At 50.4% G+C, this 14,347-nt stretch overlaps 1 protein-coding gene across 7 annotated transcripts in view; it reads right to left on the bottom strand.

The window, feature by feature from the left end:
• Positions 1–13,317, bottom strand: part of Csmd2 (CUB and Sushi multiple domains 2) — a 569,993-nt gene extending 556,676 nt beyond the window's left edge. For 3 of the 7 annotated variants that reach the window (XR_010066640.1, XR_010066641.1, XM_063288624.1), the window contains exon 1: positions 12,895–13,313. Coding sequence is in view for 1 of the 7 variants with exons in the window: in XM_063288624.1 (XP_063144694.1) it covers positions 12,895–13,096 (202 nt within the window). In the remaining 6 variants the exon portion in view is untranslated. Of the gene's footprint in view, positions 1–12,894 lie in introns of all 7 variants that reach the window. The other 4 variants (XR_010066642.1, XR_010066643.1, XR_010066644.1 and 1 more) reach the window with 2 other exon arrangements.
• Between the last annotated feature and the right edge of the window lie 1,030 nt (positions 13,318–14,347).

The raw sequence follows: 14,347 nt of genomic DNA, 5'->3' as shown, positions 1-14,347 counted from the left end.
CATTTTACCGGTGCCACGGATGCCCAGGAAAAACCAGAGTAAAGTTCCATCTACTGCTGACTTTTAATCCAGAGTTTGTACTTAGAGAATATAAAACCTGGTGCTCTCAGACTCTTGAGTGGGTGTAAATTACCTACAGATTTTGCTAAAATGCAGTCTGATTCTGTAGGCAAGGTGGAACCTAGGAAGCTGAATTTCTAAGAAACCTTCAAGTGTCTTTGGGAGCATGTTGGCAGTTAGTCTTCTGTCTCTCATGCCTGTTCTCCTAGCACTCACTAGCCTCTCCATCACTTCCTGAATGGCTGAATAAACGAATGGGTGGGTGAGTGGGTTGGTGGGTAAGTGCATGGATGGATGGATGGATGAAAGGGTGGGTGAATGGCTAAGTGAATGGATGAATGGGTGCATGAATGGATGAATGGGTAGGTGGGTGGGTAGGTGGGTGAGTGCATGAATGGATGGATGGAAGGAAGGGTAAGTGTGTGGTTAGGTGAATGGATGAATAGGTTCATGGATGGATGAATGGGTGGGTGGGTGAATGGATAGGTAGAAGGGTGGATAGGTACATGGTTAGATAGATGGACAAGTGATATCCCTCCTAGTGTCTGTGGACATTTACCTCAGTTTCCCTAAGCCTCTGACTTTTCTCAGGGAATATTTCTAAATGTACTGTCCTAGCTCCTCTGTTCTGGTGAATCTCTCCCACAGAGCTAGGTCCTGCCCCCTTCCAGCATGGAAGGGAGGCTTGAAAACTGGGCTAGGTCATCCCACTCCAGAGCCTCCTCCTACAGCTACCCAGGCTGCCTCCCACAAGCAGACCTGAGGAAAACAACATGTAGATACTTCTGTCTGCTTTTCAACAAGGACTAAAGTGAGAATTAGTACACAGAGAAAGCTGAGAACCAGGCTTCCAGAGTGTCCTGAGGTATCACCTAACAAATCCAGGCTGGCAGAAGGACATGAGGAGCTCCCTCATCCCAAGGCTTACGTGAGGCTTGCTGAACAGTTCAGGAATGCTAAGCTTGCCTGGTCTCTTCTGACGGATGCACATCTCACTAACACAAGCTATCACCCTGGTAATCACCTCTGGGATGCAGTAGCCTCAGGGACAGGAGAGGAAGGAGAATGAATGTGGGTGGAAAGGCAACTGCAAAGACAACGAGGGTGGTCCTTACAATGAGGGCGGTCCTGACAACGAGGGAGGTCCTTACAACGAGGGCGGTCCTTACAACGAGGGCTGTCCTTACAATGAGGGCGGTCCTTACAATGAGGGCGGTCCTACACGAAGACCTGAGATTCCTTCATGGCCAGGGTCATAGGAATGTGACCACTGATTAGAAAGTTGAATTTGGGGGCTGGGGATTTAGCTCAGTGGTAGAGCGCTTACCTAGGAAGTGCAAGGCCCTGGGTTCGGTCCCCAGCTCCGAAAAAAAAGAACCAAAAAAAAAAAAAAAAGAAAAAAAGAAAGTTGAATTTGATTTCACTTTCAGTCCTGGAGAACTGAATACCTAAGTGGCTTCTGGATGGACAGACAGACAGACAGGCAGACAGGTCAGAAAGATGGCAGACCAAATGCATGAAAAATGCAGAGAGCCAACTTGTTCCTAAATAATGATTCACAAGATGAAAGGCATGCTGGGACTTGATGCCTTAACTGGAAACCATAAACTGGCTAAGCCGTTGAGCTTCTAAACTAAGAAATCTCAAATCCAGACTCTTTTCCCTCCTGCCTGTAAGGACTTGGACAAGTAACTCAGTCTTTTTCTGTTTTGGTTTGGTTTGGCTTGGTTTAGAGACAGAGTTTCTCTGTATAGCCTTGTCTGCTCTGTAGACCAGGTTGGCCTCAAACTCACAAAGATCCAACTGCCTTTGCCTCCCCAGTGCTGGGATTAAAGATATGTGACACCATGTCCTCTAAACTGAATCTTCTTATACCTCAGTTTACCCAACTACAAAAAGACCCATCTCTTTGGAGTTCAGAAGGTATAAGAGAAAAGTGTGTAGCCTCCCTGAGTGAGATGTTTGTAAGGAATAGCTTCAGAGAAGTAGTTACAATGCAGAGGGATGGATGCAGATGTAATAGCACGTGAAACAGCCTGCTACTCAACCAACTATTCACCTGCTCATGCTAGAAGAATCTGCAAGGCAAAGCCAGCCTGCACAGCCTACCCAATTCCTTGCTTTGCTTGGAGCTCCCTAGGCCCTTGGTACCTTACAGCTGTCCCTTTAGGAGTGAACTCGGTTTGAAATGGCATTTGCCTCTGTGTCCCCAGCTCAGGGCCACTGCACTTGGTTCTCAGTTAACGTTCTAGCGAGCCAGCCCTTGGGTCATTAGCAGATGAAGCATGCAAAGATCTTAAAGCCCCATCAGCTGGCAGAGCTGCTGGGCTGAAGCCCGACTTGAGGAGAGGCCATAGAAGAGGGGTCCTGGGTGGAAACAATGGGGCCAAGTTGAGGAAGAGGCTATAAGTGATGGAGATGGGTGGGTAGAAAGGAAGATGACTGCCACACAGAGTGAGGGGCTTGATGTACAGGGAAGTATAGTACTAGGTAAGAGGGAGTGCAAGAAAGGAAGGGAAGGAAGGGAATTAAAAAGCAAAGTGGAAACCAAACAGAATGGTACCCGTGGCTCACTCAGATGATGTTGAATATGTCTCCCTGTAAGTGGTAGCCATGAAATGCCTTGCCAAAGCAGCTCCAGTCAGGCAGGCACTCTATCGTCATTTTTCTCTGGTGACACTCATGCAGAGGACATAGGCTCCAGGATCTGAGCAGGGGTGGGGGTTGTTCATGCACTTTCCACAGCTCCTTCAGGTCCGGGAGGCTGAGTCACAGCCCAGAGACAGGGGAGGAACAAGGTCCTCTGGGCCCCTCCCAGCTCACCTGTCTGTATGATCCTCTTGGCTCCCCCAACAGCACCCATGTTCCCCAGACACACACACCCTATCCTCATCCTCATCCTTCCTTAAGCCTTCAGAAACCTGTAGTTGGCAACCCACCAAACCACCAGTGTCTGCTCCAGACTCCAAGTTTCCCTCTTGTTAGCAGACTTTCCCTCCACTGAACTATCTGAACTTGAACTTGTCCTGTGCCCGCTCAACCAGGAACCTATCTGTGCTCATCGGCTGCCTCTGTCTCTACCTGCTCACTGCTGTGGGTTCCCTCAGGACTCATCCCAGCACCATGTTTTCTGGGAGTTTTCCCCAGCCCCTTATGTAGACACACACAGACATACCTATTCATTTCAGTGTTGTGGTGGAGATATATATATATATATATATATATATATATATATATATAATCTTTGAAGACTGATAGCTAATGCTTCAGTACATCTGAAGTGCTATTCAAGGCCACAAAGCTCCAATAGGCATGTGAAGAGAGGAGAAATCAGGAGGGCTTCTTGTAGCAGGAGGCACAGAAGGACAGGGCCCTCACAGCCTACCTGAGCCTGTTCTCTGTCCCTCCTCCATTGCCCCGACTCCCCATCAGCCCTTCAGCAGAGGTTGTGGAAGGGCAGGCGGTTTCTCTGAGCTGCAGGAGTGGCCTGAGTCCAGCACCCACCATTTGGCTCCTCCTGGTACTTGAACAGAGCTCTGCTTCTCCAGGAACCTAGCAGGAGCCTCCTGGCTTCCTGCAGCCTCCAGCACAGATGCTGATTTATACCACCTCAGAACGCAGGCTGGCCCCAGCACCGGCCGCCTCTCCCTACCTACTGTCCTCCTCACTGTGTTCTGTGAGATGACCTGGCTACTGGCCACTGGGCACTGCCCATTGTGTGAGATCCATCCCACGGGGATAACCAGCCTCCCCTTCCTTCACATCCTCCTGACCCTGTTCTGGCCTGGGGTCCATATCAGAGAGAAGTCATAGGCCTATTGACCTACTACATATATACATACTACATATGTACATACATAAATACATACATAGTACATACACATTTCATATTACACACATACTACATGTCCACTGCATACATGCTACACAATACATGCAACATACATAATACACACATAGTACATGCACACTACATACATGCTACATACATAGGTCATGGACCTATCAACATAACTGATACAGTTTAGACTCACCATGGAAACAAACTACTGGGGAGATCTGTGAGAGAATTTCTAGACTGAGTCCACTGAGGTGAGAAGACCTACCCTAAATGAGGCAGCACCATTCCATGGGGTGGGGTCCTGGACCGAATGAAGAGGATAAAGACAACTGAGCGCCAGCATTCCTCTCTCTCAGCTCCCTGACAACAGATGCAATTGTGACCAGCTACCTCACACTCCTGACACCGTGACTTTCCCACGCCGGTGGACTGTAGCATCCGAACTGTGAGACAAAGCACTTTTTTCCTTCCATATCTTGTGTTTGTAGGGTATTTAATCAAATCATATAGAAAACGGACTAGCACGGGGCACAGTTCAACATCACTAAGAGCGTTTGTTTGGGCTACCCTCACCAGCACGTGCCCCCTCCTTATCTATCCGCACACACTTAGGTTGCTACCGCCTTTCACTGAAAAATGATGCTGTGAGCCTGTGTGAGGTCACTGAAGCCCATCTAAGGGTCTAGTAGAGTGCAAGCACTCAGTAAATGCCTGCAAATGGTCTCTATTTTCCCATATTCCCTGAGTAAAGCATCATACATTAATTTGCACTTTTACTGGGGTCTTCAAGAAACAAGGCCTGGAGGCAGAGGGAAGCTCTTGTAGAATCTGCGAGTGCAGGGTAGATAAGAAGAATCTGGGACTCTGCAAGACAGTGGACCAGGTGGGACTGGGAACCTACCTTGTCCCCAAGCTCACCAATGCACTCAGACTCCTCAGCCAGCTCCTGCCATCCCTAAAACACTGCTGAGGATGGGACACAGATCGCTTAGCAGGAAAGAAGCCCTATGCTCAGCTCCACCTGGACATGGCAATATATGGCTATATAATCCCAGAGCGTGGGAGGACAAGGCAGCGAGATCAAAAGTCATCCTACACAGCAAGTTCAAGGCTTGTCTGGAACATAGGAAACACTTCCTGAAAAAAATTGTTTAAAAAGATGATGTGTGGGACTGAGTCAGAGTGAAACAGCCCTCTCCAAAACAAGAGGCAGCAAACAAGACAGAGCAAAGAAAGAAGTTGTTTGTAACCTTTCAAATGACAAAGGGCAATGCCTTCAGAATATACAGAGAGCGGATCAACCCCTAAAAAAATTGAAGTAACGATTTAATTTAGGGAGCTGGAGAGATAGCTCAGCGTTTAAGAGCATTGGCTGCTTTTCCAGAGCACACAGGTTTGATTCCCAGCTCCCACATGGTGGCTCATTACTTTATGGAACTCCAGTTCCAAAGGAGCCAACACTTTCTTCTGACCTCGACAGGTATGAGGCATACCACATGTGCACAGACCTACATATAGACAAAACACCACTCACATGAAGTAAAAATAAATAAATCCCTAGAGACAGAGACAGACAGACAGACAGACAGAGAATTAAATTTAACAATTTGCCTAGGCCTTATGGTATGACTATAATCCCAACTACTTGCGAGGCTAAAACAGGAGGATCACAAGTTCAAGACCTGTCTGGGCAACTTAGAGAGATCCTGTCTCAAAGTCAAACATGATGGGGGTTTTGGGTTTGCAAGCGCAGCTCAGTGGGAAAGTTGTTTGCCTAGAATATTAGAGTTCAGTTCCCAACTCTGCAAAAACTAGTACAATTTTTAAAATAGGCAAGGCATCTGCATGAGTTAGTCACAAAAAGAAAAACCCAAGGACTGACAAGCACACAGTAGACTTTCAGATTGACTAGACATCAGACGAGAATCGGACAGCGATTAAAACAGTGGGTGTCACTTTAAACTCACACCACTGGCAGAACCAGAAAAGTGGGTAATATTAAGTATTGATGAAGACATGGGACTAGGTACTCAAAGTAGAACCAGGTCCTGCTATAAACCATTATCAAAACACACAATATTAGCCTGAGAGTGGGGACCCCAAGCTCCCATTCCTGTTGACAGTTATTATCAAGTGGGGTCCCAAGAAAACCTGTAGTAGATACAGAAGATACAATGGGGTTCTTCAGCACTTTGTGGCCAGAGGTCAAAAAAGCCAAAGGCAGAGAACTGGGTGCAAAAATATAATGTGTAAAGAACTTCTAATGTAAAACTTCTAATGGGTTTAGAACCCAAGTCCCAGGCTAAACACACAGATGGAGCCCAGTAGGATCTTCAAAACACAGTGTCGGAGTAAATCAAGTAGGGAACTGGAAACCAGAAGCCAGGTGAAATGTGTAAGTCAACGTCATTTAGAAACACCCCTCCATATTTTATAAGGACAATTCATATTTCAAGACCTATATTAAATGTATCAGGCTGGGTAGAGACCTCAGTTCAGATGGTATCTCCTGAATGGATGTGTTTGTGAAAGTTTTGTCTCTCCCAGGTTCACTGAGTACCACTGCTAGGGGTCAAGGGTGTGGAGGCTGCATACAGGAAGTCTGGTGAACTGTGAAGGGGAGAAAGTTCTTTCTCCTTTCCCACTTATAAAGGGGAGCAGTTGTTGCTGGCTTTGGCATGGAAAGGTGGATGAGGAATGAGATACTGAGAAGGTCTATCCTCACCTACTGCCCTAAGCATCCCAAGGCACAGGCACAGACAGACAGACTGTTGAACTCGCACCCACCAGCCTGACCACTGGACAGAGCTAACACCAGTGAACCCTGGGGCCTAGCGTAACAATGCTGGCTTCCTTCTGTTTTGTGGGATCAGGAGCTTCTAAGTCCATCCTGGCATAAGCAGGGTGGCCCTGACTGTTGCTCTCATTTTACAGGTAAGGAAATAGAGACCCAATTAAAGAGAGGAAATGGTCCTCATTATTTCAAGGCCAGTCAGATTATAAGCCAGATGGATGTTGGAAAACTAGTTTGCTGACTTCTGGGCCAAACAGAAGTCTTTTCCTTTCTCCTGGCTTCTCTGCCATGAGCCAACCTTCTAGGATTGCACCCAGGACAAGAACCATGAAGGAAGGCAGGACCACACAGGTCCTAAGAAGCCAGGCTGTTATTGTTTTATGCACGGTTCAGTTTAATGAGCAAAATGACCCAATGCATCTGTACCTTCGCATTGATACAATGTATCTGACCACACCCGCTCATCTCCAATCCTGCCAATCTCTGAACTTTGACCCCCACTCCTCATGTGGTACTTCATGACTGTCAGTGGGAGTCAGGCGGGGGTGGGGGTGGGGCAAGGAGAGAGACAGCAGTGGAAAGGCAAACCTCCAGAGGTCTGCGTCAACTCTACCACACTCGATCACCTCAGAAGGAGCCATCGATCACTCGGAACATGCCTGTGTACCCAATGATTAGACACTCTACCAATGGTCTAAATTTCAGTGTCTCTCTGCTTTCTCCTTTTAAAGTTACGACCGTCACACTTGCTTACTCTCAGTCAATAAATAGATGTAGCTACTTAATAATGGAACTTACTCTGTCTATTTGAAAAACCTAGAAGAAGGGCACGAATCCCGTTCTGAAGATCCTGGGTTATAATTGCACTTCAGTGGGTCTGAAGGAGACATTGGCTGGGAAAAGGGCGATTTGTGCAGTAAGGTGAGCCCTGGACCACAAAGAGAGTCTCAAACAAAGTTCTAAGAGTTATTTGGCACGCTCAATAATTTACCTGTTATTTTGAGCATCAGGAAAAAAAAACCCTTATGGTGATTTCTAGAAGAGAGCTGACAGCCCCTTAGAGAACAGGTTCAGTTTTCAAATTTGCCAAGGATATAGCAACAGATAGGTGGAAGGTAAAATGGAGTTTTCAGTGGGAAAACTCTCCCCAACAAGGAGCCAGAAGTCAAGAGCTCCTTCTCCACCCAGATATCCGATGCCGACAGGCTCAAGAACTGACACGACAGCTTTCTGTGTATTGGCCTTGATGCTCCTGGCTTATACCAGATGCAATTCTCGGATTATAGCTCACTGTGGCTGGCCACCCAGGACTCTCCTGAAGCATGATCCATTACAGTTAGACTGGGAAACCCCATACCATTTTCGGGCCTAGGCCATGTGAAAGAAAGTATAAATGAGGGCTTTGTCACCCCGGAAACTTCACAGTTCAGGCAAAAAGCTGACTGAAGTTGAAGGGGTCTTGGGCAGGAAGCCGAAGTTCTTGCTCTCACACGATGTAGGGAGGTCTAAGCACCAGCAGCAGAGTTTCACCTACGTAGGTGCTGGGTTTAACAGCAAAGCAACTTTGCACTCATCTCAGACATTTGCACTGAAGATGGAGGAACCATGGCTTTTATGCTGACTGAAAAGTTCAGGATCCACGGCAGAAGGATTCCAAGTGGCTGCTACTGTTTGTTTCCCCGGAGATGAAGGGCATTTGAAGGAATGTGTAAGGGATCCCAAGTCTGGTAGTCCTGGGTCCGAACCCTGCCTGGGCCAGTGCTGTAGAAACCGAGTTAATCCATGACAGAACCTCAGACTTTTCCAGTGAGCTCTCGGAGAACCTTAGCTAAAGGCGTCACTGCCCTGGCTGTCCAGACAACTTTGTGAGAACTCGAGCTTGAAGAGCACATGGTAAAAGCACACAGCTGCTTGGGCTGGCTCCCTGTCCTCCGAGCTGCTGCTCAGACCTGCCCTCCCCTTTAAGCTGCATCTTCTCAAGGTAAGTACAAGCCTGGACAGCTTCCCTTCTCTTCTGGAGTCTGAGCCCTAACAGGGGAATGACTTGTCTCTTTGGAGCTGGGGGCCCTGTACCTCGGAGAGCTCAGATGAGCCAGGTCTCTGACAGGAACCTGTGTTCTGTGGAGCAATTGGATCCCCTGAAACCCGCTCCCGTGGTGGTGAAAATGAAGCGGATGAACCAGGCACAGGAGCTGCTGCTGCTGATGCCAAAGCCACCTGCTGGATTCTCCTGCCCCAACAGAGCCCACCCGGGTATCAGGCCCTACCCACTAGGCTTTTCAGCCCTTTAATTCTAGCTTCTCCTTGAACAGAGTCAGAGAGTCACCAACCCTAGATAGGACCAGAACCGCCTGCTCGACTACAGTCGGGCTATTTATTAAACAAGAAAAAGAAAAAAAAAAAAAAAAACAAACCCACGAATCAATTGTGAATGAGGCTTCAAGTCCAAACACACCTTGGTGACTTGAGCAGTTAAATGGCTTTCCTTGCTCATTCCCCGGTCGGGGGTCGGGGGTGTTGAGGATTTGTTGCAATGCTTAAACCTGAGGCATTAGCTCATCAACCTGTGACATTTAGTTTTAAGGCAAACCAACTAGGAACTCGGGATCTGTCACTGTGTTACCTCTGCAAACCAGCTGGCTTCCTTTGTCCCTGAAACTCACAGTCCCTGGAAAACTGTTCAAGGAAGAGAGAATTTCGAAAACCATCTGCTGGGGGGAAGAGCTGTCCGTCAGTCAAACAGCAGCTCAGTGCTGAGCCGGCCTGGCTGAGAGCTGGGTGCTGGGTGCTGGGAAATAAAGCACCATTTCTTGGTGCTCAGTTTAGTAGTTGAGACGAACGCTTTCACATGAACGCTTTCACATCGACTGGGTACCATGACTGAACCTGGGTCCTTCTGGTGCAAGAGGCAGACTAAAAGTTAGCCCTTCAGTGACAAGCAGTGCAAACGGCATTTAGTTTAAAATTTAGTTTTTTAAACCATCAAGGTGAGGACATGGGAGAAAAGTCAGAACTCCTTGACATATAGAGTTTAATGTAAGTCCCATTTGGAATCACTCCTTAAGGACCAGGGGATGTCCCAGCCTTTTTTCTTTTCTATTTTTCTTTCTTTGAAGCTTTCTTTTTCCTTTCTTTCCTCTTAAGAACTGAGGGTGTCAAATTTCAGGTCTCAATGGCCAATGACATGGAGGAAGGGGAGGGTCCACCTAAGGCTGGGAAACTGGGCAGCTCTGGAGGGAAGCTGTGACTGTACCTGCCTTGGGAAGGTGCCCTGAGGGCAGGTGGGTGCGCAGGCTGAAAGGACTGAGCTATCTACAAACTAGGAAGCCGTCAGACACAGAGTTTGTCAGGGCAGATCTGTCTGGAAGCACGTGAGCTTAGAGGACTGAGCGAGGTGAGCTCACCAGGAGAGTGAGGACAGGGTGATTGCTCCTGGGTATCATACTTCAGGGAGGAAGCTGAGTGTTTGTCTTAGAGAGGAGGACGTGGTGGAGCACAGAATCCCAACAGACTGCAAAGGAGACTTCAAAAGCAGTGGTCCAGAGGGCCTGAGGCCACAGGAATAGGCAGGCAGAGTGCAGTAGGATCAGCGGTGAGGTGATTGGGTGAGCACAACGGTCTCTCCAAAAACATTTCAGTGCCAAGCTTCAGGGAACGGCAGGGAGCAGGGAAAGTAAACGAATGGCCCCTTTGAAAAGAGTTTGGGCAGACAGCAAGGTGGTTGAATGGGGTCAGGAAGGCCAAGCAAGACATCTTCTCGGCGGGTTTTATGTGAAAGATCCATGTGCTTACAGGCTGAGGGGAAACAGGTTTCAAGGAGAGGGGATGACTGAGGGAAGAGAGTAGGAAGGAGGTAATTGAAGAAAGGTCTCTAGGGAGGCTGGGGTCCTACAGTGGTGGAGGTAGGAGTGTGATGGGAGGCAGGCTAGGAAGGATGGGAAACAGGCACACACACACACACACACACACACACACACACACACACACACTCAAATCCTCATAGTCATTCTATCTAGCCCAGGGAGGTACTAAACCCCCAAAAGTGTCTTGCATAGTCCACAGTGTGAAGGGATCACAAAAGGGAATGCCTTTTCCCATGCCTCTCACACCACTTCCTGCAGCCCTCCCGTCACTAAACTCCATTTCCAAATGTCTGCTGCCTACCTACAAGTCCGGATAATACTCGGAAATGCACAGGAACGCTTTGGAAAGAAACGAGGTCTGAAAGTCAGAGCTGGGCCCTCCAGAGAGCAACTGCCCCTCCTGTAGACACACACACACACACACACACACACACACACACACACACACACACACACACACACACACTCCAGCTTACGTATCTACCCAAAAGACAACGACAAATGGATCTCAAAGAGGCAGCCTTCCAGCACTGCAGAACACTGTGCAGGCCCTGGTGAGTCGGCCTTTTTCTCTCCCCAGGGGCATGGCATACTATACAGGGGGCAGGGACAAACCTAGCAAGGAAAACAAATTTAGCAATCCCAAACAAGTTCCAGTTGGCCAAGGCAGAGGGGGCCTTTGCCCGGGCAAACATCCAATGGGCCCCACAGCAAGTAAGAACGGACCCCATAGCTCATGTGAGAAGTCTCGGTGACCAGAAGCTTTGGTGTGAGCAGAGCCTCCCGGTAGGTGTGGGTGTGCGAGAGGCCAAAGCTGAGAGGCACGCGCACCGCGGGCGCCCCTCTCTGGGTGTCAGTGGCTATGACTCCTTAGGATTACCTGAGAAAGTCCGGTCAAGTAGGGATAAACAGACAAGACTGTCTTGGGGAGCCCTCCCTGACAAGGAACCCCAACACCAAATGGCTATATGGTGAATGACAAGATCCGAGGGAACAGTGCACAAGATGCTGAAAGCTAGAGAGGGCCTGAGAGTTTTTACCACGCACTGGCCAACCACGGGAGGGGCGCACTTTCCAAGAAGCGATAGGGTTTGGGGATGGCCCAGGACAAGGCTTGAGAGGCTCAACCTGTGGTTTTAAAACACCAAGCAAACAAGCAACAAACCCGCTACTCTGTGCTGGGGTGTCCGGGCTCCAGGCCCAGGCATCAGGTGCTTAGGGTTTTCTTCCCCAGCGCGTGTCAGCATCTAGCGAAGTGAAAACCCAGCTTCAGGCATCCCTGTTTGGACCGGTCCCCACAGGAGCACACGGAACTTTCTAGGTTGTGGCTAAGCATCCGAAGGTGCCTTGGGTAGAGTAGGAGACCAGTTGAAACCAGCAACCTTTAGTGTGACTGGGCTCACTAAAATGTCCACATGTCTCTCCTCTCGAACTATAGCTGCAACCATGCATCCATCCTAAAGTCCCGGGACTCTCCACACCCTTCAGGTCTGTCCGGGCAGGCTTAACGAGATCGAGTCCGCCACCCGAGCCACGGATGCCGCAGCCCAGACGTTTGGCTGCAGCAGGGCGCGGGAAAGGGCACTTTGGCGCGGAGTGGGAACGGAGCAGAGGGGATGTGTCGGCGCGGACCCTGGCAGCGACATTCTCCCTCCTCCCTCCCTACCCGACACGACCTCAGCCTCCACCTCCAGTGGTTCAACCTCCTTCCAGCTCCCCACATGAGCCCTTCAAGAAAGATTTCACGGACCCCCGACCTGGGCGCGCGCCCACCTGCATTCCGCCTCCAGCCCAAGCACCGAGGGGGCGGAGGGCGTGTGAGGAGGTGGGTGGCGACCGCAGTCTCAGGGATGTTTGGGCGGGGGCAAAGGCTTTGGTCGGAGAAAATGGGCGGGGGCAGGGAAAGACAGACCCTGCAGACGCGGAGGGGGCGCGCCGAGCTTCTCCAACCCCCAGGACGGGTGTGCCAGGCGGAATAGGAAGAGATGGGGGAGTAGGGCTCTGGGAAAGTTTATCCCGGAAAAGCCTGGCATCTTGGGGGGCTGGGAGACTGGAAAAAACTGAAGCCACAGTCCAGGTGCCCCGCAACCCGCCGAGGGGGATGTCTGTCTCCCAGGCCCCCCATACCGGCCGGATCCGGCTAAGTTGCTACTGGGGTTGGGGACGTCCATGAGGGTAGAGGTGAGGATGTGGTCGAAGATCTGGACAGACAGAGAGAGGATGAGCAGCAGGGTGGGTAATCGGAAGGAGGAAGCCAAGCCGGGGTGGGGGAAGGGACTGGGACCGCGTCGAGGTTGGGTGGGCTCGGGTGGGGCGCGCGGCGCGGCCAGACTCACCCGCGGCAGCCGAGGCACTGAGCAGCCCCCAGCCCAGCAGCAGCAGCAGTGGTGGCGGCGGCGGCGGCGGCGGCGGTGGTGGAGGCGGGCGGCCCCAGCGACTACCGGTGCCCGGCACAAGCGCCCAAATCCCGATTTCGCCGCGAGCCCTCCCTGCCGGGCAGCCGCAACATCCTTGCTCCGGTCCCCGCGAGCGCGGCATAGCGCGGCCGGCAGCCCGAGGGAGAGGCTTCGCTCGCCGCGGAGGAGAAAGGAGGTCAGGAGAGCTCTGTAGCTTTTTTTTTTCTTCCTGCTCCGGGAGGGGGAAAAAAAATCCCGGTACGCGGGAGCCCTGAGCTTCTGCGGCTGGAATGAACCAAGTGTCCGCCCGGCCGGGGAGAGGCGCGCTGCGCTCTCGGAAATGACTCGCTCCAATCCCGCTTCGCGGGGTTCGCGCCGGGGGGCGGGGGGGTGAATTATCCCCGGATTAATCACTCCGGAGCCGCTTCTCCGCCGCTCCAAATGCTGGGGGTGGAGGCGCAGTTAAGGGAAGAAAAAAAAAGGGTGGGGGGGGTGTTCTTCAGCGCCACCTGCACCTCCTAATAAAACACAAATTACATCTAAAGGGTTGTTTATTTCTATTTGTTTTATAATTGACCAGTTTCTTTTAAGTTCAGTCGTCCGGCTTTCATTTATAAGATCACCATTAGTACACCCCCTCCCGTACACACACACACACACACACACACACACACACACACACACGCATAGAAACACACTCTCTTGCATACACAGGCACATACACGCCTCCTCCACGTTTGGAAATGGGAATACTGTCTGGGGAAAGGTAACCAAAGAAGATTGCAGTTCCCCGAGTCGTGGCTCTTAAGAGAAAATCTTGGGTACTGGCTTTGAACTTGTAGTCTTGGGTCTGGGGAGGACACTCTGGAGCTCAATTCACAGTAGCTCATCCCAAGAGATGGGTGCGCGGACATAGAAGAAGACAGGGTTAAGAATTGAAGGGTGAGTGAAACAGGGGGTGAATGGTCCCCTTCATTCAGTCCAGGGTATTCCTACCACTAGCCTAAGAAAAAACTGCAGGGATGTATACCGAGATTGGGGGCGGGAGGGGTATGGGATTGGTGAAAGGCTGTGTAAGAGTTCCTTGCACAATTTACCCTCTAATTTAAATGACTGGGCCCTGCTTGTCCCCCACACCGATCCAACCAGGGCCCAAAGCCAGACGAGTTTCTCCTAAGGAAGTGAGACCTTATCTTCCACAGTGGATAGCGGCTGCCTTCAGACCTACAAGGACTCAGCGTAGGTCCCACCCCCTACTCCGTCTCAGCAGCGGTCTCAGGCTGGTCTACCCTAGGCTGCTCTTCCAGTCACGAGGGCCCCTTCGTTGTCTACGCCAAACTCCTGCCTAGGGCTAAGAGACGCCTAGGGAGATGAGGGAGGCCGGAGGGGACCA

This window comes from Rattus norvegicus, chromosome 5, assembly GCF_036323735.1.
Source record: "Rattus norvegicus strain BN/NHsdMcwi chromosome 5, GRCr8, whole genome shotgun sequence".
Taxonomy (NCBI): Eukaryota; Metazoa; Chordata; class Mammalia; order Rodentia; family Muridae; genus Rattus; species Rattus norvegicus.
Note: the sequence above shows the minus strand (reverse complement) of the source record. Positions and strands in the feature narration are given on the sequence as shown.